Source organism: Nannospalax galili, unplaced genomic scaffold (assembly GCF_000622305.1).
Source record: "Nannospalax galili isolate Female #2095 unplaced genomic scaffold, S.galili_v1.0 scaffold1421, whole genome shotgun sequence".
NCBI classification, from domain to species: Eukaryota; Metazoa; Chordata; class Mammalia; order Rodentia; family Spalacidae; genus Nannospalax; species Nannospalax galili.
In genome coordinates this window covers 27832-53678 of record NW_008345746.1, presented here as the reverse complement: position 1 = coordinate 53678, position 25847 = coordinate 27832, and the positions used below count along the sequence as shown (strand labels likewise).

Sequence of the window (25847 nt, the reverse complement as noted above, 5' to 3'; positions counted from 1 at the left end):
AAAAAAAAAAAAAAAGAATGAGGAAAAACCTGTTAAATGGATGCTTTTGGGAGCCCTCATCAAGAAATTTCCAATGGACTTTAATTTGGATATTTTCTGGTTCCCTGCCTAAAAATTGTAATACTAACTACTCTTGCCTTTACTTTTCCTTCACATCTCCCAAGCACCAGTCAAATAACTTTCTTTTCTCCCTATAGTTAAGGGTTATGTAATTTGGGAGTCTTTTAGATAGACCCACTGAAGGGGGTACCCCAGTTGCCTCACCCTGCATCCCTGTTCAGCATGGAAGAAGCCAGAGCGGTCTGTGTCCCAATTCCCTATTGGCTATTTGGATAAGCCTCGTCAGAGGATGGTATGATAAGACTAGGAGATAGAAATTGGCTAGGCAGCTAGGGTAAAAAGACCCCAAAGAAAAGCAGCCAGTTTCATTCTTGGCTAAAAGTCAAAATGTCCTTGGGCCTTTTAACAAAGTACTCTGTCCCAAAGGCCAAAAATGTTAAAAGTATTTGGGAGCTCTTATCCCAAAAAGATTTTGGGGTTACCTCTTTGGAGGGGAGAATGTTGCAATATCAGTAGTCCCCTAAATGCGCTATCTAACCACTTCTTTCCGCTTCTGTAATTTGCTTGGCTTACAGATTTAACCCTTGCCATAACTCTAGGGGGGAATGAAGAGCCAGAATGCACTGGCTCCATTTGTCTAGCTTCTTCAGACAAGCCCAGACAAGCTCAGGCATAATGTAAATTTTTCTAGTTGCTACCCCCCCCAAGCTATAGATTAAGCAAGCCCTAAACATGTAAAAGCCTTATAAGGGATGAACAAAAACTTCTGACCCTAAAGATATCAGTCAGCACATTCCAATGCCCTGAAGACAGCCCCATCAATCAAAACTTCCCCCGTACTCAGGATATGGGGCCATCCAATTATTCTAAAAGATGCTTGGCGCATGCTGGTTTGTGTGAATCTCTTCAATAAAAACCCCTTCCTGCTATTGTTCGGGGCCGGACGCCATCTTTGGCTTGTGGAGTCCATGCCCGGCTAGCCGCTAATTTGATTACTTTATACTTTAAATTTCTGAATAAAATTTTTATGTATTTTTCCTTCATGTCTGTGGGAATTGTTCCTGACTCTCGGACCCTAACAGGGTGCTGGTCAGCAAAAGGTTCCTGGACACTGACTAGGGGATGGGAAAGTCCTCCACTGGTCCATACTCAAGCCTGCCCCTCCCTCTGGCCCAGGAAGCTAGATTGACCAGGCACACAGGGCTTCCTGGCCAGGAGCCAGGCCATTTCATGTCCTTACAAGATGGGAATTCCAGCGTACAAAGAGGGCCATCCATGGGGCAGCAGGGAGCCATGTGGGGAGACCACCAGCAAGCAGAGCTGCCAGAGCTAAAGAGCAGCCTTTGATGGAGGCAGGGTCTGGGCAATGCCCTGGCCAGCTGAACAGGCAAGGACAACTGGGGCTGGGATTGCTGCCCAGGCTGAGGGTCTGGTGTGTCAGGCCCAGCAAAGGCTTCTTTCTTCCAGCTCAGGACCCCAGAGGGGGAGGGAACCCAGGAGGTCACTCAGCCTCTTCAAAACCCAGCCTGTGGGGCTCCAGAGGGAAATCTCTCTGGGTGTGGTCAGCACTGGGCACCAGGCCCCAATTTCCCGCTAGCTCTCCCCACCCCACGTCTCCCCCAAGTCCTTTCTTCCAGCCTTGAAAGGCCAGAGAAGGGAGCAACACCCGAGGCCTGGAAAGAAGGGAGCGGTGAATGAAGTCTTCAGTCACAGGAGCTACAGGCCAGCCAGCACCCCCTCTTCTGAGCCCAACAGGGCTTCCTGACGAGCAAGTGGGCGCCTGAGAAGATGGGACAGAGATGGGGCAAGACAGCCAGTCCCCTGCCTGAGGAGACAGACACTTTTGTGGCCAAGTCCCCAGGTTCGCCTGCCAAGAAGGGCCGGAGGCAGGGAGCTGGGAAGAGACAGGATGGAGGTTGGAGCTAGCCAGAGCTGAAGGGCGGAGGAGTAGACTTAGCCCCTGGGAGGAGTGGGCTCCAGATGTGCTGCGTGTGGCTTGGCTCTGGCTCAAGCAGAGGAATGTGGAGGTTGAGGGTCCGAGCCTCCCTCTTCCCCGCCTTGGGGCTGCCTGTTGGACCTGCTGAGGCCCTGGCTGCTCCCGCCTCAGTCTCCCCAGTGTCCACCTTCAGTGGAAAAGGTCCTTATCAAGCCTTCGTGTGTGTGTGTGTGTGTGTGTGTGTGTGTGTGTGTGTGTGTATATACGCAAGTGTGTGGAGGTGAAAGGTCAACTTTGGGTGTTTTTCCTCAGAAGCTGTTCACCTTGATTTTTGAGACAGGGTCTTTCATTGGGACCTAATGCTCACTGCTTAGGCTCACCTGGCTAGCTAGCAAGTCCTAGGGATCCACTGTCTCTGCCTTCCCAGCTCTAGGATTAGAAGTGTGAGCCATCATGCCCAACTTTTTATGTGGGCACTGGAGATCAGACTCCTGTCCTTATGCTTCTATAGCAAGTACTTTATGAACTGAAATACCACCCCAGCCCAAGGGCTTCCTTCCTAGCCCAAGGGCTTCCTTACCAGCCCGAGGGCTTCCTTCCTGAATTCATTCAGTGGTCCAGCAAGCATCTGCTAGGTCCAAGTGCAGGCCAAAGACGGGTTCTAGGCATACACGGTGAGCAAGGAATGCTCTTGAACTCCAGAATGTGGGCAACAGCCACCTCCCATCCGTTGTGAAGAAAGTAGATGTCACAAAGACTCAGGGGAAGGGGAAGTGGGCTGCTTTGTGAAATGTGGAGCCCAAGGTTAAGTAGATAAGAATTAACAATAGAGGAACAGTAGATACCCCCTCAGTGATCCTGTGTAGGGTACCCTTCCCCCATCAAAGGAACCCACTTCCTGAATCTGGTATTTTTGATCTATCCCTAACTCTTCTTTGTAACTTTAGCACCTATCAGTGCCTCTCCAGATCATGTCTTCTTTTTCCTGGTTTTCAATGTTATATTCACCTTGTTCTGAAGTGTGTGTTTCATATGATAGAGCGCTGCACCGCTCTATCATATGAGCATTCAAAACAGACACATTGAACTACGGTGGACAGTGGACTTGGAGCCTTTTTCTGGAGAGCATCTTGGGAACAGAATTGCTGGCTACAGTGTAGGTCTGCTGAGCATCACTAACTGCCAAGATATGTTCCAAGTTATGTTGGCACTTGTGGACATCCCTACGGGTCCGCTCTCTCCAGCTCCTAGTTCACACGATATTTGTGCAGCTTTTAGATTTTTGGAGAGTCACTGAGTCTTCAGTTAGAATTTCCTCTGTTTCTTGAGGACCTGGGGTCGGTTCCCAGAACCCACATGGCAGCTAACAACCACCTGTAACTCAGATTCCAGGGGATCTGATGCCCTCTTCTAGTCTCATGTGGTACACTTATATATACAAGCAAGCAAACACTTGTACACATAAAATAAAAACTAATTCTTTTTTTAAAAAAATATTTTATTTGTTGTTTTATTTGTGTATATGAATATTATGCTTGCATGTATGAAAGTGCACCCATGTCATACAATGCCTGTGGAGGTCAGAAGAGGACATCAGATCCCCTGGAACTGGAGTTATGAGCTGTTGTTAGCCCACTATGCACCCTTCCCTTTCTTCCGTGAGCTGCCCATTCCAGCCCTCTTTCTAGGGATGGCTCGCCCTGGTCTTCCTGACTTGCTCTTATGGTGTGGGCTGGGTAGCAGACGCTTGGCAGGAAAGTCATTGAAACTCTCGATGCATCTGCCCTCTGTTCCAGGCTTGCCTGGTTGGGCTCATGTCTGAATAAGCTACAGTGAGCTCATGGGATATTCCCTAACGGCCTCTTGTTGGCTGAATGGAGCCTTCCGTCCATCTGGTTGGTGTTTGTGTAGGGGACATGAGGAAATGATTCTAGCTCATGTTTTTCTGTGTGTAGAACTGGGTGTCCCAGCATCGTCATCACCTAGTCCTGTGTGTACTGAGTGCTCTGTCCCCATCCGCCCCCTTGCCTGGGTCCATGTCAAACAGGGAGTCTGCTTTTGGGGTCTCCATTTGGAAGTCTGCTGTTCTCCGCCATGGAATTCATCCCCACTGCCTTAGGAAGAAAGTTCTTTCTCCCTATTTTCTTCTATTGTTTCTTTGGTTGGTTTACTTTGAGACAGGGCTTCACTGTGGAAGGCCTAGATCAGCCTCAAGCTCATAATCCTCCTGCTTCAGCCTCCTGAGTAACTAGAGTTACAGGTGTATGCTGCTATGCTCTACTCAAAAACAATTTTTAAGGGGCTGGAGTGGTTAAAGAACACTGGCTGCTCTTGCAGAGGACTCAGGTTTGGTTCCCAGCATCCACATAGTGATTAGCAACTGTCTATAACTCCAGTTCCAGGAGATATGATGTGTTCTTCTGGCCTCCAGCAGCATTGACAACATGCAGGCAAAATACTCATACACGGGGCTGGAGAGATGGCTCAGCGGTTAAGAACACTGGCTGTTCTTACAGAAGACCCAGGTTCCAATCCTAGCACCCACATGGCAGCTAAAAACTGTCCTAACTCCAGTTCCAGGGGATCTGACAGCCTCTTCTGTCCTCTGCAGGCATTGCACAACATGGGTGCATTTACCTACACGCAGGCAATACACATAAAAATAATAAAATATTTTTAAAAATAGGGCCGGGTATGGTGGTGCACGCCTTTAATCCCAGCACTCGGGAGGCAGAGGCAGGCGGATCTCTGTGAGTTCAAGGCCAGCCTGGTCTACATAGTGAGTTCAAGGACAGCTGGGCTACAGGGAGACCCTGTCTCAAAAAGATCAAAAAATTTTTTTTAATAAATAAAAATAAACCGGGTGTGGTGGCGCATGCCTTTAATCCCAGCAGGGGGAGGCAGAGGCAGGCGGATCTCTGTGAACTCGAGGCCAGCCTGGTCTACATAGTGAGTTCAAGGACAGCTGGGCTACAGGGAGACCCTGTCTCAAAAAGACCAATAAATAAATAAATAAATAATAAAAAATTTAAAAATCTCCGTTAAAGATCTCGTTATTTTTTTTCTTAGATTTACTACTTGGTACATAGTATTTTATTGTTTCTAAATTTTATTTTATTATTTATTTATTTTGAGACAGGGCTGCCCCGTGGCTCTAGCTGGCCTAGAACTAGCTATGTAGACTAGTCTGTCCTGATCTCACACAGATCCACCTGCCTCAGCCTCCTGAGCGCTGGGATTAAAGGCATGTGCAAAATAATTTTCTTTCCTAACATATGGTAAACGTGTACAATATGTGTTCATCTTGCACATATTTGAAGTGACTTCCAATCAGAACTGCTTTGCTATTTAAGCTTGTACTAAAAGTTGTTTCAGTTAAGATATGAAAGGTTCTTTCAGATAACATTTTGAATATATTGGGTTGGTCACAACAGAATTTACTTCGGTTTAATGAGCTCTATAAATTCAAAGCTTTGAAGAACTACTACCTTTACATCTAATTCTTCTACGTGAACAGGATGTAGCAATATCAGCTTGTACTGAAGAGTAATCTCATCAGAGTTTCTGGTAGCAAAATCGCCTAATTCTTATCAAATAGAGGCTCAGGTCGCACTTGAAAAGGGCTCTACCACTGTGGTATTCACACACCCTGACTCCTTTTTCCCTGTTTTGTTTGGCACTAATGCTTTCCAATAACCAGGAGTACTTTTAGTAATATTAATTTCAAGTGCTGGAGAGATGTCTCAGTGATTAAGAGCACTGACTGCTCTTGCAGAAGACCTGGGATCAGTTCCTAGCACCCATGTAGTGGCTTACAACGGTCTATAACTCCAGTTCCAAAGGATCTGAAGCCCTCTCTGGCCTCTGTGGGCATTACATGCATGTGCTGCACCTATACAAATGCAAAACACTCATACACATAAAATTAGTAACAATGATAACTGTAGCCAGGCATGTTGTTCCAGCACTCGGGAGGCAGAGGCAGACAAATCACTGAAAGTTCCAAGGATGGTGTGATCTACACAATGAGTTCCAGGCCAGCCTGATCTATATAAAGATCTAGACCAGGGCTACATAGCAAGACCTTGACTAAAAACAGAAGCAAAACTTTGTCTCTGAACTCTGCAGTGAAAGCAAACTCCTCCCTGGTTTCCCATCAGGAACTTTGAACCTTCCAGCTCCACCAACAGTAGCTTCTCGATAGCAGTCTCAGCACCTCCTTCACGTCATAATTGGTACATGGGATCGTCCATGTTCTCTGCAAAGGTTTCCCCACAATTTCTCCTTTTTCCCACAGGCTTTGTCAGTCATGGCAGTGCCCCCAGAATGCTCACCCTGCTCTTGTGCATAGCTTTGCTCTCAACGTTCACGAGCATCTGTTGGGTCATTGTCTCCCCTACAGCCCGTGTCCTGGGGTCTTCCCATGTCTGAGGGATGGCACCATGGTTCCACGTAGGTTCCTACTAAGGGAACAGGTTTGCCCTGCAGGGAGTTTTCCTTTCTTCACTTTTTAAAATTTCTTTATTTTCTTTTTGAGACAGGATCTCCCTGTAGCCCCAGCTAGCCCAGAACTCACAATGGACTCACAGAGATCCACCTGCTTCTGCCTCCTGAGTGCTGGGATTAAAGGTGTGCACCACTACACCTCACTGCCCCTTTTCATGTTTTTAAAATTATTTTATTTATTATTCTCTGGGTATGAGTGTAGTGCCTGCATGTGTGTAAGTGCACCCATGTTATGCAGTGCCCAAGGAGTCAGAAGAGAGTGTCAGATCCCCTGGAACTGGAGTTATAAACAGTTAGCCACCATGTGGGAGCTGGGATTCAAACCCCAGTCCTGTGCAAGAGCAGCCAGTGCTCTTAGCCACTGAGCCATCTGTCTAGCCCCCTTTCTCATTTTTGAGGAAGAATTTGAGACTGTTTGTGGTGCCAGAGACTAGCCACCACTGCCACAAAGCCACCAGCCAATACTCAATAGGCTTTTAATTTAATCAATTAATTCATCAGTAAATTAATTTTGAGGTAGTTTTGCTGTGTTACCTAATGTACTCTCATCTTCCTGGTCTCCTTTGATTCCCCTGCCCTCCCAAGTAACTGGGGCCACAGGTAACAGTGGGCCATAACTGGCATTTTTTTTCTGAGACAGGGTCTCCCTGCAGTCCCAGCTGTCCTGGAACTCACTGTGTAGACCAGGCTGGCCTTGAACTCACAGAGATCTGCCTGCCTCTGCCTCCCGAGTGCTGGGATTAAAGGTGTGCGCCACCACGCCCAGCTGGTTTTTAAGTTTTCTTTAAAGCCAGGTGTGGTCGTGCACATCTGTGTGCGATCAAGGCCAGCGTGATCTACATAGCAAGTTCCAGGTCAGCTGAAGTTACAGGAAGAAAATATAAATGAGTAAGTAAAGTAAATGAACAAACTAAAAATTAAAACGGTGAGCAAGGCTGGGTATGGTGGCACCCAGCACTTGGGAGGCAGAAGCAGGTGGATCTCAGTAACTTCAAGGCCAGCCCAGTCTATATAGCAAGTTCCAGGTCAGGGCTATATGGTGTCACTCTGGAGAGAGAGGAGAGAGAGAGGAGAGAGAGAGAGAGAGAGAGAGAGAGAGAGAGAGAGAGAGAGAGGTGGTGCACACCTTTGATCTAATAATCTCAATACTGGAGAGACAGAGTCAGGCAAATCTCTGAGAGATCAAGGCCAGCTTGGTCTATATGGTGAGTTCCAGGCCAGCTGGGGCTACAGGGAGACCCTAAAAAAAAAAAAAAAAAAAAAAAAAAAAAAAAAAAAAAAAAGGAGAGAGAGGAGAAAAAGTTACTCAAAGCAGTGGTGGATTTGTTCATTTTTCTCTAGGTACAGACAAGTCGTGTTATAAGTGTGTTTATGCCTTTCTCACATTTTAAATTTATTTCTGCATTACACACGTCACAGAGCATGTGGAGGTGGACAGCTAGCTTGAGTTCGTTCTCCTTCCACTGTGTAGGTCTCAGGAATCCAACTAAGGTCATCAAGCTTGGCAGCAAGCTCGTTAACCCATGGAGCCATCTCTATTACGTTTTAAAAATGATTCTGCGTTCACAGGCGGTTGCAAGGACTGTGCTTGGTGCTAACCCTCCCCCAGCCTTGCCACAGGACAAGAGTGAAACCAAAAGCAGCTTGTCTGTGCCTCCCTATTCATGCTCATTGGTGTGTGTGCAGCATCATGGGACCACATCACACAGCAGCTGCTGCAGCCATCACTCCACCATGACACTCACACACCCTGAGGCCCAAAGGCCCCTCTCACTACCCTTTTCTAGCCCAGCCGCCTCCCGATCTTAATTCCTGACCCCACTGACAGTTCTTTTTGTTTCTAATTATGGTATTCCATACTGTTACATAAATGGAATCATGCGTATAATGCTAATGTAAAGTTTGAGACTGGCTTTTTGTTACTCGGCATAATTTCCTTGAGGTCCATTTAAGTCTTTGTCCCATCCTGTTTGGTACTGAGTAGCTGAGTAGTATTCCAGTTGGGGGACATACCACAGTTTTACCAATCACCCTTAGAAAAATGTTTGGGTAGTTTTCCTCGTATTAAATAAACAAAGCTGCTGTGAACATTTGCGTACATATTACATGTTACATGTTCCTACACAAAAATAAGTTAATTTTTCTGGGACAAATTTCTAGTAGTATCATCAGATAATGGATTAGTTGGAATTCTCCAGAAAAACTGGACCACGGTATAAAGAGAATCGTTTATCAGAGGCATTGACTCACAAAGGTAGAGGCTGCAAATCTGACCTCTGCTGAGCAGGTGTGCAGGTTGGGAGGTGAAATGTTGCAACCTTGAGCTCAAAGCTCATCTAGGAGCAAGATGTGTTCTTGTTTGGGGGACATCAGTCTTCTCTCTCAAAACCTTCAACTTGTCAGGTGAGTCTTCCCAGAGTGATGGAGAGTAATCTGCTTTACTTAGAGTCTACTGATTGAAATAATAATCACACCTAAAATGCTTTCATAGCAATGTCTAAAACATTGTTTGCCCAAACAACTGGGTACCCCAGCATAGTCAGTTGATGCATAAAATTAACCATCATTTATAGTGTATGGATTTTAGTGGAGTTTGTATTTTAATATTTTATTTTTTATGTGTATGCATGTATTGACTGCATGTAGGTAAGTGCACCTATTGTGCAATGCCCATGGAGGACAGAAGAGGCCATTGGATCCCCTGGAACTGGAGTTAGGGACAGTTGTTAGCTGCCATGTGGGTGCTGGGATTTGAACCTGGGTCTTCTGCAAGAACAGCCAGTGTTCTTAACCACTGAGCCATCTCTCCAGCCCCTGGAGTTTGTATTTTTAATTAATTATTGGGCTGGATAGCCCTAGGTGCCAACCTGGCATACCTGGGAAGAGGGAGCCTCAATGGGGAACTGCCTCTGTTGGACTGGCCTGTGGCCATGTCTGTGAGGCGTTTTCTTGATTGTTGAGTGATGTGGGAGGGCCCAGCCCACCGTGGGTGGTGCCACCCATGGGCAGGTGGTCCTAGACTGAGTAAGAATGCAGGCTGAGGGGCTGACAGATGGCTCAGAGGTTAAGAGCACTGGCTGCTCTTCCAGAGGACCAGGGTTCAGTTCCCAGTACCCACATGGTGGCTCACAACATTCCATAACTCCAGTTCCAGGGAAGCTGACACCGTCTTCTGGTCTCCGTGGGCTTTGTATGACATAGGTGCATTTACATACATGCAGGCATAAAGGTCTTTTTTTTTCTTTTTTTTTGCATTCTAAGTTTATTCAATACAATTCTTTTACTCTACACAAAGTACAAACACAGCCTTATCTAAAATGCTACCAAGTTACAAAACTCAAAAAAGAAATTTTATAGTACGACTGTACAATAAAAGAAAAAAAACAACATACACCTTGCCTACAATCTAACCTGCAAGACCAAGAATGGCAGGTGAAATGGGGGTGGGGTAGACTCCTGACGACCCAGTAGGACTGGTTCACCAATTTCGGCGAGTATGACAGACACCGAGGCATGAAAGACAGCCATCTATGGGGTGGAGGGACCCTTCCAAGGTGTTTAAACTTGGAGTTGAAAAGGACTCAGCAGGGACCATGGCCTAACAGGACAGCAGCTTGGTCCCCTTCCTACAGATGTGGCACAGCAACCGCAAGGACGTGAGAAGATCCCTGACTGGTCCCAGGTGGCCACAGTGAGGTTTGCTTGCCCCAACTGGCTCTGCCATCAGACTCTCAGGAACTGGGAGGAGTGAACTTTCTAGCCAGAAAACTACAGGGCACTGTAATGACATAGTCCTGAGCCAATAGCAGCTCTGCAGCGAGAATCCTCCTGAAAGGAACTGTCTCAACTGCTCTCTTCAAAGATTGGGTAAGGGCTCCTTCCCTACTGATCCTCCTTTAGCTAGAAGTGACAAAACTGAGCCGGGGGAGCTTAAGTTACAGGCGTGAGCTTTAACGGCCTTGCTCATCAGGCGGAATCGGAGCTGGAGCGGCTCCTGTGGCAGCGGCGGCCAGGAGACCCGGACCTCTGGCGCATCTGCGTCTTGGGGAGCGAGACCTCCTCCTCATCCGTGGGGGTGACCTGCGCCACATGGGAGGTGGTGGCAGCGTTCTCCCGGGAGGGCTGAATCGCGGAGGCGGTGGCAGTGATCTCCTGGCCATCAACTGGCCCTCCATCCGTGCGTTTCAGTGCTTTCTCGGCTTCATCTGGAGTCTCAGGCTCTACATGTGCGTGGCCTTTGGACAGATGAGGCTGCATCCTTTACGGCATGTCAATCCTTTTAATTTTCCCCAGGTGGAAAATCTCTCCGCGATGTGATCCTTGGTCGCAGTCCTGGTGAGCCTCCCCATGTGCGCTCTGGTGGGTTTCGGGGAAGGGCTCGGCCTTTTCCTCCCCTTCCCATCTCCTTCAGGTGGTTCGGATTTGGAGCCTTCGTCCAGAAGGCCTTGGAGAGCCGGAGGGGCTGCTGGAACTGGAGCCGCGGGGTGTGCTAGAGCTTCGCTAGATGAGAAGAGGAGCCGGAGCCCCTGCTGGAGCCCGTGCTGGTGCTGGGCCGGAGCTGCAGGCTGAGCTGGCCCGAGACCTGGCACTGCTGCTTCCCCTCGAAGCACCGCGGCTCTTCCGACTCTCATCCCCGCCGAGGTCCTTCTCTCGGTTCCGTAGTAGCCCCTTTACCTCCCTTACGGTCCTCGCGTTCGGTAGAGAGGGAGCCCCAGTGCTGCACTTTCTATTATTTTCTTTGACTCCTAGCAGGCTCTTTTTTTCACCCCTGATAAATCCGCTCCCCCTTCTGAGGTGTTCAAAGCAGCAATGGCGGCCTCACTTACCTGAACTCTCACTTCTAACTTGAGTCTGAGAAATGATCCCTAATTGATTGCAATTCATGCCAAAAAGCAGCATCCTCCCCCGGGCGCCACCTCCTCCAGCTCTTCTTTTTTAAAGGATGGATTTATTTAATTTTATATGTATGTTCACCATATGCATGTAGGCAGCTGTGAGTTATCATGTGGGTGGCTGGGAATCAAACCCAGATCCTCTGGAAGAGCAAGTGCTCTTTACCAGTGAGCCATCTCTCCAGCTTCGAGAATTGTTTTTTGTTATTTGGTGGTTATAATTTTTTTTTGTCTTTTTGAGACAGGGTCTCCCTGTAGCCCCAGATGTCCTGGAACTCACTATGTAGACCAGGCTGGCCTCGAACTCACAGAGATCTGCCTGCCGCTGCCTCCCAAGTGCTGGGATTAAAGCTGTGCACCACCACGCCCGCTCTGGTGGTCATAATTTTTAAGATCAGTGATATCTCTTTCTGTAAAACTTATTCTTTTAGTTGGTACATGATGCCTGTAATCCTAGCATTCTGGAGGCTGAGGCAGGAGGATAGCCTTGAGTTTGAGGCCAGCCTTGAGTTATATAGTGACACCCTGTTTCTGAAAATCAAAATAAACTTTTTTCTTTTCTTTTTTTTTTTCCTTTTTGGTGTTTTTGAGACAGGATCTCCCTGTAGCCCCAGCTGTCCTGGAACTCACTATGTAGACCAGGCTGGCCTTGAACTCACAGAGATCTGCCTGCCTCTGCCTCCCGAGTGCTGGGACTACAGGTGTGCGCCACCATGGCTGGCAATCATTTTTTAAAAAATATTTTATTATTTTATTATTTTAATTTTCTGTGTATGAGTGTACTGCCTGCATGCATGTGAGTGCACCCGTGTCATGCAATGCCGCAGAGGTCAGAAGAGCGCTTCGGATTCCCCTGGAACTGGAGCTAAGGACGGTTTGTAGCTGCCATGTGGTTGCGGGGAATTGAACCCGGGTCCTCTGCAAGAGCAGTCAGTGTCCCTAACCTCTGAGCCATCTCTCTGGCCCCCTCTTAAATTTTTTTAAAAGACTTTTTTATTTTATATGTATGAGTGTTTTGCCTGCATGTATATATGCACACCATATGCATGCAGTGCTTGTAGAGGCCATAAGGAGCGCTTAGAACTGGAGTTATAGATGGTTCTTAGCCACCATGTGGGTACTGGGAAGCAAATCCATGTCCTCTTAACTCCTGAGCCATCTCTCCAGCCTCTTCAGGTAAATCTCTTAAAACAACTCAATTTAGGGGCTGGAGAGCTGGCTCAGCGGTTAAGAACACTGGTTGTTCTTGCAGAAAATTGGGTTCGAATCTCAGAACCCACATGGCAGCTAACAGCTGTCGGTAACTCCAGTCCCAGGGGACCCGACAGCCTTTTCTGACCTCTGCGGGCAATGCGGGCATTGCACAACACGGGTGCACTTACCTACACGCAGGCAATACACGCATACACATAAAATAAAACTAATAAATAAAATTTCAAAAAACAATTTAAATATCTAAAAATCCAATTTGACACGTTTTATTTTAATTAGTGAGTTTAATTCATTTACATAAATCGTGACTACCAGTATCCTTCTTTCCTTCCTTCCTTTCTTATTTTTTCTTTTTTTCTTTTTTGGAGACAGGATCTACCTGTAGCCTCACCTGGCCTGGACCTTGTTATATTTACCAGGCTGGCTTCAATCTCACACATCTGCCTGCCTGAGTACTGGGATTAAAGGTGTGCACCACCATACCCGGCCTTTCTTTCCTTCCTTCACTGGGCCTCACTATAGCCCTTGCTAGTAGCCTGAAACTCACCATATAGCTCAGGCTGATCTCATGAACTTGCTGGGGTTGCAGTGTGCAACACTATGCTCAGCTCTGAATTTGTTTAGATTGAATTCTTTTCCTTTCCTATCTGTAACCCCTTTGGAAGGCATACACCATGTAGTTATTATTTGAATAAGAACTAGACTCTTCTTGTCATTTTAACAGATATACTTGAGATGTAGTTAACCAATGCACTCTCATGCCTACAGACAACACCTTGTAAGTGCCTCATGTCACCAGTCACTTGTCCTACTTGAAAGCCATTGCAGACGCTACTTTAGTTCCATCCTGTATTTCTCTTACAAACTGGCACTGTTGGTATTAGGCGTAGTGCTGCTTAGATTTTTTTCTATGTATTTAACTATTTTTCGTGTACAAGTTTTATTTTTTGTGCCTTGTAGATGTGTGGGTGTGTGCTTGATCATATGCATGCAGGTGCGCATGTGTGTATGGTGTGGAGGCTAGAGGTTAACCTTGAATGACTTTCACTGGAACTTGCCAACTAGGCTAGCCTGGACGACTGGTGAGCCGCAGGGATTCTTCTCTGTCCTTCTCCCCAGCACTGTGATTACAAATGTGCACCACCACTCCCAGCTTTTTATGTGGGTGGTATTGAACTCAGGTCCTGTGCAGCAAGCACTTTACCAACTGCACTCCCTAGCCCTCTGTGCAGGTTTTCAAACATGTCCATAGATTATTTGATGCATGGAAAAGGGGAAGCCCAATCCCTCTAACTCCTTGATGGGAAGGGCCAGATTTTTAACTATATTCTCATTATTGACTGTTTCTGAAGAATTCTGAGCCAGGTCATGAAAGGCAGGAGGCTTCCGTCTCACTGTTTCGTGTGTGTCACTTACTCTAGGGAAGCCAGTTACCTCCCAGGAAGAACACTCAACAGCCCCAATGGAGCCAGAAAACTGGGGCTTTCTGCCAACAGCTGGTGTGTATGCCATGTTGGAAATGTGTGCTCCAGCCCTAGCAAGGCCTTTGAAAGATAGCACCCAGCAGTCACGTTGGCTAAAATGCCATGCAATCCCAATTTATAGGCCCTGTCCCCAACCCACAGACACCATAAGGACAGTTTTTCTTGAAGCCAGTCTGGGTTCACTTGTTTACAACCCACTTGTCAATGATTCTTTCTTGAATTTTTCCTCCTGATGTACTTCCTCTCTGGCTCCCTTTCATGACAGTCTCTTGGTGGTAAACTTCTAAGTTTTGCTTGATAATGGTTTGCTTTACCTATGTTCTTTTTTTCAATTTTTTAAAAACACTTTATTTTTTTATTTTATGTGTATATGTGTATTGCCTGCATGTAGGTAAGTGCACCCATGTTGTGCAGTGCCCACAGAAGACAGAAGAGGTTGTCAGGTCCCCTGGAACTGGAGTTACGGACAGCTGTTAGCTGCCATGTGGGTGCTGGGATTCAAACTCAGATCTTCTGCAAGAGCAGTCAGTGTTCTTAACCGCTGAGCCATCTCTCCAGCCCTGTGTTCCTATGTTCTTTAGAGATGGCATCTCTGGGTATGACTTTGAGATGAATAACTATATTGTTTTGGTCTGGTGGTTTTTTTAAATTAAATGTTTAGGTTAGCATATAAAATAATGGATTTCATCTTTTACATTAATTTTTTAAAATATATATTTTTTTCTTTTTCTTTTTGGTCTTTTTTTTTTTGAGACAGGGTCTCCCTGAAGCCCCAGCTGTCCTGGAACTCACTATATAGACCAGGCTGGCCTTGAACTCACAGAGATCCGCCTGTCTCTGCCTCCCGAGTGCTGGGACTAAAGGCTTGCGCCACCACGCCCGGCCTTAATTAATTTTTATTTTATGTGTATGAGTGTATTGTCTGCATGTAGGTAATTACACCCGTGTCGTTCGATGCCCGAGAGGACAGAGGAGGCCATCGGATCCCCTGAAACTGGAGTTATGGACAGTTGTTAGCTCCCATGTGGGTGCTGGGATTCCAACCCAGGTCCTCTGCAAGAGCAGCAAGTGTTCTTAACCACTAAGCCATCTCTTCAGTCCCACATTTATTTTTTTTAAATTCTCTCTCTCTCTCTCTCTCTCTCTCTCTCTCTCCCCCCCCCCCCCCCCAGATATGAGCTCCCTGACTTGGGTACTAGAAACTGAACTCAGGTCCTCTACAAGAACAGCAAGCACTCTTAACCTCTAAGCCATTGCTCCAGTGCAAATGGGTTTCATAACGGCATTTTCATATATATGAGTCATTGTATTTTGTTCTCAGTTCCCCACTGTCCTTCCCGGTGACCCCTGCTCCCCTCTGGCTGGTTCCCTTTCTTCCTGGAGCTAGCCTTTCCTCTTCTGCTTTCTTATCTCTTTGATGTTTTGTTTTTTTGTTTTGTCTTTTTGAAGCTGAGTCTCCCCATAGCCCCAGCTGGCCTGGAACTATGTAGATCAGGCTGGCCGAACTCAACTCACAAACATCTGCCTGCCAGTGCTGGGATTAAAGGCGTGCATTACCACACCCAGCTCTTTTTTGGTAAGTGACTTATTTTCTTTTTCTGAATTCTTTTATGATCTTATAAAAGCAAATGTGAATCTCTCTTTATTCATCCTAACTGGGATTTACTGGAGCTCTTAGATCTCAGAACTGATAGCTGGCAGATGAGTCCAACCTTTTGATATTGCCACAATGTTGTCACCGACAGAACATTGTCATCTACAAACTTCACCCTCAAAAACTGCACAGTCAGGGCTAGAGAGATGGCTCAGCAGTAAAGAGCACTTGCTGCTTTTGCAGAAGACCCTGGTTCAGTCACATGGTGGCTTACAACCATCTGTAACGCCAGTTATACAAGATCTTATGCCTCTTCTGCTACCATGGCACCAGATACACACACGGTGCACATACATACATGCAGGTAAAACACTCATACATATAAAATAAAAATAAATAAACCTAAAAAAGATTTTAAGTTTTTTTTTAAAGAATTGCACAGGGCTGGAGAGATGGCTTGGCAGTAACTGATCTTGCAGAGGACCCAGGTTCGATTCCCAGCACTCACATGGCAGCTACGAGCCATCCTTAACTCCAGTTCCAGGGGAATCCGAAGTCCTCTTCTGACCTCCACAGCATTGGACAACATGGGTGCACTCACATACATGCAGGCAATACACTCATACATGGAAAATAAAAATAATAAATTAAAAAAATAAAATAATAATAATAAAAAGAATTGCAGAATTGCCAGGCCTGGTGGCGCATGTTTGTAGTCCCAGCACTCGGGAGGCAGAGGCAGGCAGATCTCTGTGAGTTCAAGGCCAGCCTGGTCTACATAGTGAGTTCTAGGCCAGCTGGGGCTACAGGGAGACCCTGTTTCAAAAAAAAAATAAAGATTGCAAAATTGAGTTAAACAAACAGAAAAGCAAAAAAGGGGGCTGGAGAGATGGCTCAGTAGTTAAGAGCACTGACTGCTCTTGCAGAAGACCCAGGTTCAAATCCTAGAACCCACCTGGTGGCTAACAACTATCTGTAACTCCAGTTCCATGGGATCCAACGCCCTCTTCTGGCCTCCATAGGCATTCACGACACGGGTGTACTTACATATATGCAGGCAATACACTCCTCATACACATAAAGTAAAGGTTTTTTTTGTTTTGGATTTTTTTTGGTCTTTTTGAAGCAGGGTCTGCCTGTGGTCCCAGCTGTCCTGGAACTCACTATGTAGACCAGGCTGGCCTCGAAGTCACAGAGATCCTCCTGCCTCTGCCTCCCAAGTGCTGGGACTACAGGCGTGTGCCACCACACCCGGCAAAATAAAGTTTTTTTAAAAAGTTAAAAAGATCTCATCATGCCGGGCATGGTGGCACATGCCTTTAATGTTCAAGGCCAGCCTGGTCTACATAGTGAGTTCCAGGACAGCTGGAGCTACAGGGAGACCCTGCTTCAAAAAAAACAAAAAAAAAGAAGAAGAAAAAAAAGATCTCATCAAAACTTGAAGTAACTTTACAGTTTTGTATTGAGCTGCATTCAGAATTACCTCTGCACCATGTAGGCACATCTGGCCCATGGACTGCAGGCTGGACATGCTGAGCTATAAACAGTTCTAGAATACTGTATGCCAGTTCTGCATGGGTCCCTCTCCCTTCCCTGTCCTATCATCTGTCTCAGGAAGCCCAGCCTCACCCGTGAGCTAAGACTCTCTACGTCTGACATTCTTTCTGTATCTTGTCCCTTTGGATTATTTTCTTGATGGTTTCCCAACCTCTGTCTCTAAATGTACTACATCTCTGTCCAGCTGAGCTGAAAGTTTTCATCTGATTGTTTGGTCCATTTAGTAAGAATTTTGTTCTTTGAAACAGGGTATGTAGCCCTGGCTGGTTTGGAACTCACTACGTAGATCAGGCTGACCTCAGGTTCACAGTGACAGCCTGCCTCTACCTCCTGAGCACTGGGATTAAAGATGTGCACTACTATCCCTGGCTTCAATAAGCTAGACTTCCATTTTAATTTGAGTATTTTTCTTATTCTTTAAATATTTTATTTATTTTATGTGTATGAGTGTATTGCCTGCATGTATGTAAGTGCACTCCTGTCATGCAATGCCTGCAGAGTTCAGAAGAGGGCATCAAATCCCCTAGAACTGGAGTTACAGATGGTTGTTAGCCACCATGTGGGTACTGGGAATCGAACCTAGGTCCTCTGCAAAAGCAGCCAGTGTTCTTAACCACTGAGCCATCTCTCCAGCCCCCACTGCGGTACTTTTTATCTCTAGTTCTACTCGGTTCTTGAGATCCACTTATTCTATTAAAAATTATACTCTTGTTCATATTTTCACGAATTGGGGTTGGAGAGAGTTCTCAGTGGTTGGGCACCTGCTGCTCTTGCAGAGAACCCTCATGGCAGCTCCCATGACTGCCCTAACTCCAGTTCCTGGGGATCCAATGCCCTCTTCTGGCCTGTGCCACATACATGCAGGCAAGACACTCATATACAAAGAATAAAGTAAAAACATATTTTCAAGAACCCCCTTTATTTCTTTGGATATATAAAGCCTCGTTACCACTCACTAAGTGGCCATTTCACCACCTGAGGCACCACAGCTTGGGTTGTTCCAGCTGACTTCTGTGGCTTGTAAAAAACATTTTAGCCTGGAGACAACTCACCTCCTTGTAACTTACTCTGCACAGAATCCTTGAGACCTTCTGATTCTGTGTTTGTCAACCATGGGCCATGTTCTTCCCTAGGGACAGTGAACAATGTCTCCAGACACTTTCGGTTGTCACAACGGGGAGCCTGTGTGTGCTACCAGCTCCCAGAGGATAGATACCAGGGATTTGGTTCACCTCTGACAAGACGGGTCAGCCTGCATGGTGGACACTCACCTGCTCTATACCGCCAGGGCCCGGGCTCCAGAGATGATCTGCCTTGGCCTCTGCCAGTCCCCCAGGCCAACCAGGCCCACTTAAAATTCTCCCCGGAGGTCTCTAGGGCCACACTGGCAGCCTGGCTCCAGGCTGCAAACTTCTAAGAAACTATAGAGGCTATTATAGAAAACACAAACTCATAATTTTTTTCACCCTGCTTGGAACACCATGGGCATGAGGCCATGTTTGCTGCCCATCTGTATCATCCTGTTTCAATTTACCTCCTGGTATGTGGGCGGTCTCCTAATGAAAGAACACAGGCTCTGCTCCAGGGTGACAATCTCTTGCCTCCAGTCCTATGATGATGTCAGGAGGGAGTACAGTCCTTCAGGGTATGGCACACTTCAGGGGAAAAGCTGGCCACCTGGCTTGCCACCTCAGTGTCCCTCTGCTCTGTCTTGGGAAAACTTTGGTACAAGATAGTAGGTAAAGCAGGAGGGGCTCTGATATGTGGAATGGCTATTCTGGACAAAGCCAAGAGGGAGAGAGGGCTGAGGCTCTGAGGAGGCCAGCAGACCGCACTGAGACCTGTGTCCTCGGGAGTAGGCATGGCCAGGCCCAAGTTCTAGAAATGTCACAGGCTGTGTTTGGAGAAACCTAGGTACCAGACTACTGAAACGTCCTCAGGGCCTGAAGGGTGCGAGTGCCTGGCCATGGGATGGATGGGACAGGCAAACCCAAGGACCATGAAGGAGGCTGAATTGGGGAGGCTCTGGGGTAGACCCAAACTGTGGCCATGGAGAGCTTTCCCTAGGAGTCACTGTGGGAAGGCAAGTTTATCTGGGTGCCTTGAGCTCATGGGACACAACTGCCTATTAGCTTACCTAGCTCCCCTTGCAGCCTGGAACCCACTTTAATCCCTCAAGTAGGTGGCTTGGGCGCTGGGCTAATTTGTGCCTGACCTGGTATGCCCTGCAGGTCAAAGCAGTGGGGAAATTAGGCTTCATGGGTTACTGAACCCGAAACGTCCATGCCCCATACTCCAGGCTCCGTGCCAAAGAACTCACCTGTGATGTATCAGTGTCTTTAATAGCAAGCATCTGTCCCCACCAGATCATGCTGGACAGGGGCTTTGCCAGTCCTATTAGTGCCTACCCAAGCTGTCAATAAACAGGGCAAGGAGAGAGAGTGATGCCCAAAGGAACTCAGCTTCCTTCTGTGGCTAAGGCAAAGACCACCCTGCTGGACCAAGTGGGGTGTGGGAGGATGGAGGTGTCAGCAGATTCCAGACCTGGGGAATCCTGTACCCTGCAGGATGGGTGTGTTCTGCCCACACGACACCTCACAGCCTAGCTGAGAAGTCCAAGCTCACCCACTCCCAGGGACACAAGGGCCTCCCTAGGGAAGGGGCACATCTGAGCTACTTTGCTGCCCATTTCTCCTGGACAATTAGTTAAGGCCCAGAGCCTAGCTCAAGGTAGCTTTGTGGGATCCAGTCTTGGGTAACAACCCTGGCCAGGAGGACAAGAAGCTGCATGGTTTTGGGGCCTGGGTCTATGGGCAGGGTGAGCAAGCCAAGAAACCAGGCCAGACCTGGTCCAACTACAGCCAGATTCCTTTTCAGTCAGAATACCAACCCTGACCTCCCATCCTTATGGGTCCCCCCACAGACAGGGAACAAGTAGAGCCCTCTGTTACAGGCCCCACCCCTCTCCCCATCCCACGTGCCCCTGCTGCTTCTATCTGAGCCGGTCACTTTGACTCGGTTCCCTTGGTGAAGAGGAGGAACTCCTAACATCTTGGTCCCCAGGCCTCCCAGCCTACCCTCAGGATGAAATCCTTTCACCCACTCAAGAGCCACCATGAGACAACAGGGCAGCCAGACCCAAGTCAGTCAGCACCCTCTGCTGGGCATAATCAGAAATGCAGTCCAGTGCGACCAGCACATTTTATTAAGAGACCAGGGAACCCAGGGTATGACGCAGGAGTGGACAGGACAGCCATAAACACGTCCCTCTCTCTGTCCAGGGCTGCCTGAGATCAGGTAAACATGAGGAAGGATCCTCCACTGTCCACTGACAGTGGAAGTAGCAGCTTCAGGCTGTGTCAACATAACAGAGCACCACTCTGATCAGCACCCCAAGTCTGGAACTGTGTCAGTGTCAGGGCAGTAGTTAGCCTAGAGTGAACCTCAGTAGTCCAGATGGCGAGGGTAGAGGCTCGAGCTCCCACTTGAGGATTCTATCCAGGCCAGCTGGTGGTCTTCAATCAGAAGGCGGGCTCACAAGGGTCACGTGGAGCTGAGGCAAACTATGTCAGTTTGCACGTCCCGGAGAGACACATACAGCTAGATGAAGGTGGAGTCTAGAGGCCCAGCATCCTGCTGGCTGAGAGCTCGGGCCTCAAACAGCTGCTTGATGAGTGCAGACTTCTCCTGCTCCAGCTGAGTGATTCGCTCGCTCTTACTGGTCACTTCCTGGGCAGGCAGGCAGGGGGGCAGGTGGTTAGGGCTTGTGGGGCTTCTAGCCCCAGCCCTGTCTTCCCACACCTCACCTGAGTGAGAAGCCGGTTCTGCTCCTTTAGCATGAGGATGGTCTGTTGCTGCCAGCTGGGTGCTGAGGGTGAGATGGGGCCCAGAGGCCCCAAAGAGGTCGAGGGTAGAGCCTGTGGGAGTGTACAATCAGGCAGGCCTCTCCTGGGCACAGGGTCCAGGACGAGGACAAGGGTGCCAGCACGGGTGCCAAGCAGGCTCTGGAGCACTCACCCTGCTAGAACAGGCTGCGGCCAACAGCTCCCCCAGGCACCGGGCCACCTCCTGTACTTTGGGCAGCAGCCTCCCCAGAGGGCGGGGGCTCCCTGCAGCCCCAAAGTCCTGCAAGAGAAGCAGAAAACACCAGGCTATGGGGGATCCCAGCAGCTGGCACTCCTGTCCACTGAAGCTGCTGCTCAGAGCCTAGAGGGAGCCCAGGGGTGTTGCTTGTGGGAGTTGGCCCAGGGCACGTGAGGTCCTGGCAGGGGTGGCCCAGCACTCACAGTACTGGCTCTGCTCTGGCTCAGGCGGTGCTGGCGCTCCTGCACACGCTGCAGCTGTTGCTGGTACCACTCTCGGCCCCGTGCCATCATCTCCAGGCCCTGCAGCAGCACCTCCTGCTCTTGGTCCAGCTCCTTCATCTGCTTTAGCTACAAAATACATGTGTGCATGGGAATCACACATGCCAGTGAGCAGGTTGGCACTGTACACACCTCCATGCTCCAGGAGCCACAGATATGCAAGTTGAGACCTGTCACAGGCAGTCCAGCACACAGGCACAAATATGTCTGCAAGTGTACAGTCTGCAAATGCACACATGGATGCACTAGCTTGTGTACAGAAGCCTCAAACGCACAGATATGCAAGTTGAGACCTGTCACAGGCAGTCCAGCACACAGGCACAATGCACACATGGATGCACTAGCTTGTGTACAAAAGCCTCAAACTTCTTGGGGAGCACAGCCCACTTCCTCCTGTGGTGGGGAATCTGGTTTTCCCAGTCCCACTACAGAAGCTTCCCCAGAGCAAAGTGACTGACCGGACCCAGCAACCCTCCCAGGGGGGCCTGCTTACAGTAATCATGCTGTTTGTATTCTGAACTGACCTGCAGAGGGAGCCTGGTGAGGTAGGCAGGGCAGTGATCCAAATTCACCATCACCAGGCATCCCTAAAGAACCTCTTCTCCTCCCTCTGCTTGACCCTGCTTGTCTGCCCCTCTAGTAGATTCACGCCCAGGCAAGGAGAGAGATGTTTAGAGTTGACCAATTCTCCCACAGGAGCTCCCAGGATAACCAGGCCCACTGTTGCTCCCTGGTTTCCAATCTCCTGGACAATACCTAGAGTCCCTCAGAATCCTGGCCCCTCTCACCAGGCCACAGTCCACACCGTTGGTGATCGTATGCCTTCGACGTTCCCCTCGGGCCCGTGGAGCCCGCCTGGCTTCACCTGTGCCTACCTCCAGGGCCCTGCAGTCCGCTGCACCTGTAGCAGAGAGGCAGGGTCCTGGTTTAATTTTGGGCCTCCCTAGTGGGCTCAGGATCTCAGCCCATCCTGGGAACCCCCACCAACTCTGGTAATTCAAACCCCAGGGCCTACACTACCTGGGAGTCTTTGCTAGCCTGTCCCCAAGCATGGCCTATGTGTTGGCTTTGTGCCTGGCTTCCCTTGGTGTACCCTCCTCCCCTCACATGCCTTGTGGAGGGCTATGAGCTCACTGGGGGAAGGAACTGCACGCAGCCCCTTTCTGTACCCCTCCCCCTATGCCTGAAACATGGTGGATAGATCAGTGTTTCAAAGGCTGACGGGTGAAAGGTAAGGGATAAGAGATGGACAGGCAAGGGCCTCTAGATCCTCTCTACTTCCTTCATGCTTGTGGGGACAGCAGCTGGTACAGAGGAGACTTGGAGTTGGGTGATGGAGACCTAACTCTTGCTTAGGAGCAGCCGCAGTATAGTGTTGCACACATGTGCAGAGGCAGTGCAGTCAACAGCCTGTCCTAATGTTTGTGGAGGACTCCTGTGTGCTCCCTCTGGAGGGCCTCCCTGCCTACTAGAAGTGGAGTGCAGGTGGGGTGGAGGGCACCTTCTCTTAGCCCTTCAACCCCATCCTTGGCATCAGGCTTATCCTTGAGGCTATGCCAAAGGAATGAGTGACTGATGCAATAACTGGGCTCCATGTACACGACAGAGGCTCTAGCTCCAAGCAAGCCCCAGAGCTCTTGACCCAGCCTGGTGTGCTTAGTGGCCTGCAGCTCCAGGGTGAGGCAATAGGAGGTGACCAGGGAGGATGCTACCTCCAGAAGGTGGGGGCAGAGCAGGTACTGGCAGTGAGGAACCTCCGGGCCGGACATGCACAGGGAAGAAGGCCTGAATTACAGGGTTGGGAACTTGGGAGGTCATGTGTGTTGGGTGGCCTTTTCAAGGGAGCTAGAGTGGTACTGCAGATCCCCCAAGGCCAGCTTTGTCAAGCATCCCATACTTCTAGTCTGGGTCTTGGTTGGTCTGCAAAGGGATAAGAGCTAGAGTCTGACCTGAGGCCTGCAGAGGCGTGGGCTAAATACTGCCCAGTCATGGGCCCTGGGCAAGTAGCCTTCAGAGAAGTGTGGCAACTGACCCAGTGCCAACATAGGATGGTGCAGAGCTGTACCACAGGCAAACTTTGAGCCTGTCCATCACATAGGATCCCATGGCTGACTTTAAATTCACAGTCACAGAAATGACCAGCTATACCCAGAAAGCCTCCCCAACCACAGGGATAGGGAGTTGGGGCTGTGAGGTGCAGGGAGTGCTTCCAGTCCATGTGTAGGGGGACAGGGGTCAGTTTACCAGGGAGACAAGGGCTGCCGTGTTGCCAAATGCCAGTTTGGGAGTGGTAGAACATGAGGTGGAGGAGAGGTCTGGTGAGGCTGACAGGGCAGTGTGTGGCACCCAAATGAATTGGCAGCTGCCACCAGTGGACAGGCCTGCACCTGGCAGGGCAGTGTACAGGATGAACGGACTGTGGGTGGTGGGGAAGCTTGGGCTCCTCTGGGAGCCTGCCCCTATGCTTAGTCATAATGCAGGTCCTGTTCCTAGGGCAAACAGGAGGCCATTCAACAGTCTCCGGTTCCTGCCAGCTACACCGGAAGCAGCCAGAAGAGCCTGCAGGAGGTCCCCGGAGACAGAGGCTGTCTGGCTGGCAGCATATAGAGCTGCAGAAGCCTCCCCCCAACTTTCTTCAGTACTTGTGCTGGGTGCTCCTGGGTCACCTCCTCTGGCCTAGGTGGAGAAGTGGATCTAGTCCTCTAGGCTAAACTGTCACACTGAAAAGGACATGGAGGACAGTTAGGGAACCCTTGCTTCCAGCCCACGCAGCTATAGAAATAAGGATGCGGGCTTAGCTGTCCCTAGGTGTGGGACAGGTGTGGCAGGCAAAACATACTTTCTCTCACAGCACAAGTGTTCCAGTGCCCAGCTCGAGCCTGAGACAGAGTGGATTCCTGGTTGGATGTTCAGTCACCGTCCCGGTGGCTGGCCTCTGACCACAGTGCACAGGGGCAGGCCAGGAAGCCCCTTTCCCTCCAGGTGGTTCCAGGCTTGCTTTGCGCCGAGGCCTGCCCACAGCGGTCCCCAGCTCCCTCTCTCCTGGGAGACTCCGCGTCTCCAGCTTCCAGCACAGACCCCAGGAGCTACGAGGTGGGATGCGGGCCGCGCGCACTCACCTGCGTCCGCGCTCGGGCTCCTCTCCAGCGCGGTACTCCAGGGCCGCTCCGGCTCGGCCGGACAGGGCGCAGCCTCAGCCGGGCTGCACGGAAACTCCGGGTTCCGGGAAGAGCCGCCGGGGCCAGGGGGCGGGGGACGCGCCCTCAGGGGCAGGGGCTTCCTCTCCAGGACAGTCCTCGGCTCATCGGCCGGTGGAAACACCAGGCGCTGCTGCAGCGGTGGCGGCTGGTCCCCGGACCCGGCCGGGATGCGCGCCTGGTCCCGGGGGTCGCCGTCCGCGTTCAGCAGCGACGTGCGCAGGCCAGCCACGAAGCGCTCGAAGGTCAGGTAGCCGCTGGCCGGGGCCACCTGGCGCAAGCCCTCCAGCACCCCGCGGGGCAGCTCGCGCGCGTCCGCGCCCTGCCAGCGGGACTCGATCTCGTGCAGGTGCACGTAGCCGCGCCTCCGGTCGTCCAAGATGTCGAAGAGCGTGCGCAGGCTCTGGAGGAAGGCCCGCGGCAGCCCCTCGGTGCCGGGCGCGGGCGCGGCGGGCGGGAGGCGGCCGCGCTCGGCCATCGCAGCCACGGCCATGGGCTCCGGGCTTCCACCCCACGTCCGCCCGCGTCAGCCCGCACACCGCCCGTCGGGGGAACCTGCCCGGAGCGTGCGGCCTGCAGCGACAATAGCTGCTACTTTTGAACGGAGCTCTGCTCGCGGCGGCAGCGCTCATTAGCATTCGTGGCGCCCATTGGCCGAAGGCGGCCCATCTGTTCTCCGATTGGCTCGGCCGGCGCCTGCCCCGGTTTGATTTTTCCTGCGGTAGGGGCTCGCGGGTTCCCCCACCGCCCGGCCGGGACAGGGGGCCACGAGATGCGCGGAGGCGTGGGCGGGACACGGCCGGATCCCTCACCTCTGCTCCCCACTGTCCCCCTGCCTCCACACCCACCATCCATCCAGCCTCCCGGCTCAGGTCCCCGCCTGCACGCCGCCCCCTCCAGGCACTTCTCTGAGGGGCGGAGCGTAGCACCCCTACACAAAACGTGTGCCTAGGTAGCCTCCCTTGGGTAGGGATGGGAGGGCTCTCCTGCTCACTCGGGTCCTTTTCACTGAGGGTCCCCTAGCCATAGGCGCCATCTGGCTCTG

At 50.0% G+C, this 25847-nt stretch overlaps 1 protein-coding gene and 1 pseudogene across 1 annotated transcript; both read right to left on the bottom strand.

The window, feature by feature from the left end:
* Window positions 1–10358: 10358 nt before the first annotated feature.
* Window positions 10359–13429, bottom strand: LOC103741221 (annotated as a pseudogene).
* Window positions 13430–20434: 7005 nt separating this feature from the next.
* On the bottom strand, window positions 20435–25387 carry Sapcd2 (suppressor APC domain containing 2). Its single transcript, XM_008841891.2, has 6 exons — window positions 24725–25387; window positions 22394–22506; window positions 21528–21674; window positions 21259–21366; window positions 21048–21158; window positions 20435–20970 (listed from the first exon to the last, which is right to left on the bottom strand). Exons 1-6 carry the CDS (start codon window positions 25293–25295, stop codon window positions 20842–20844), a joined length of 1179 nt encoding a protein of 392 aa, XP_008840113.1. The 5' UTR covers window positions 25296–25387; the 3' UTR covers window positions 20435–20841.
* Window positions 25388–25847: the final 460 nt, after the last annotated feature.

Bases quoted from the DNA above. Each gene is read 5' to 3' on its own strand.
- Sapcd2 (XM_008841891.2), bottom strand. From the start codon at position 25,295: ATGGCCGTGGCTGCGATGGCCGAGCGCGGCCGCCTCCCGCCCGCCGCG. The intron at 21,675-22,393 runs GTGAGAGGGGCC...TGTATTTTGTAG, and splicing joins ACGGTGTGGACTGTGGCCTG to CTAAAGCAGATGAAGGAGCT. The intron at 20,971-21,047 runs GTGAGGTGTGGG...CTGCCTGCCCAG, and splicing joins AGAACCGGCTTCTCACTCAG to GAAGTGACCAGTAAGAGCGA.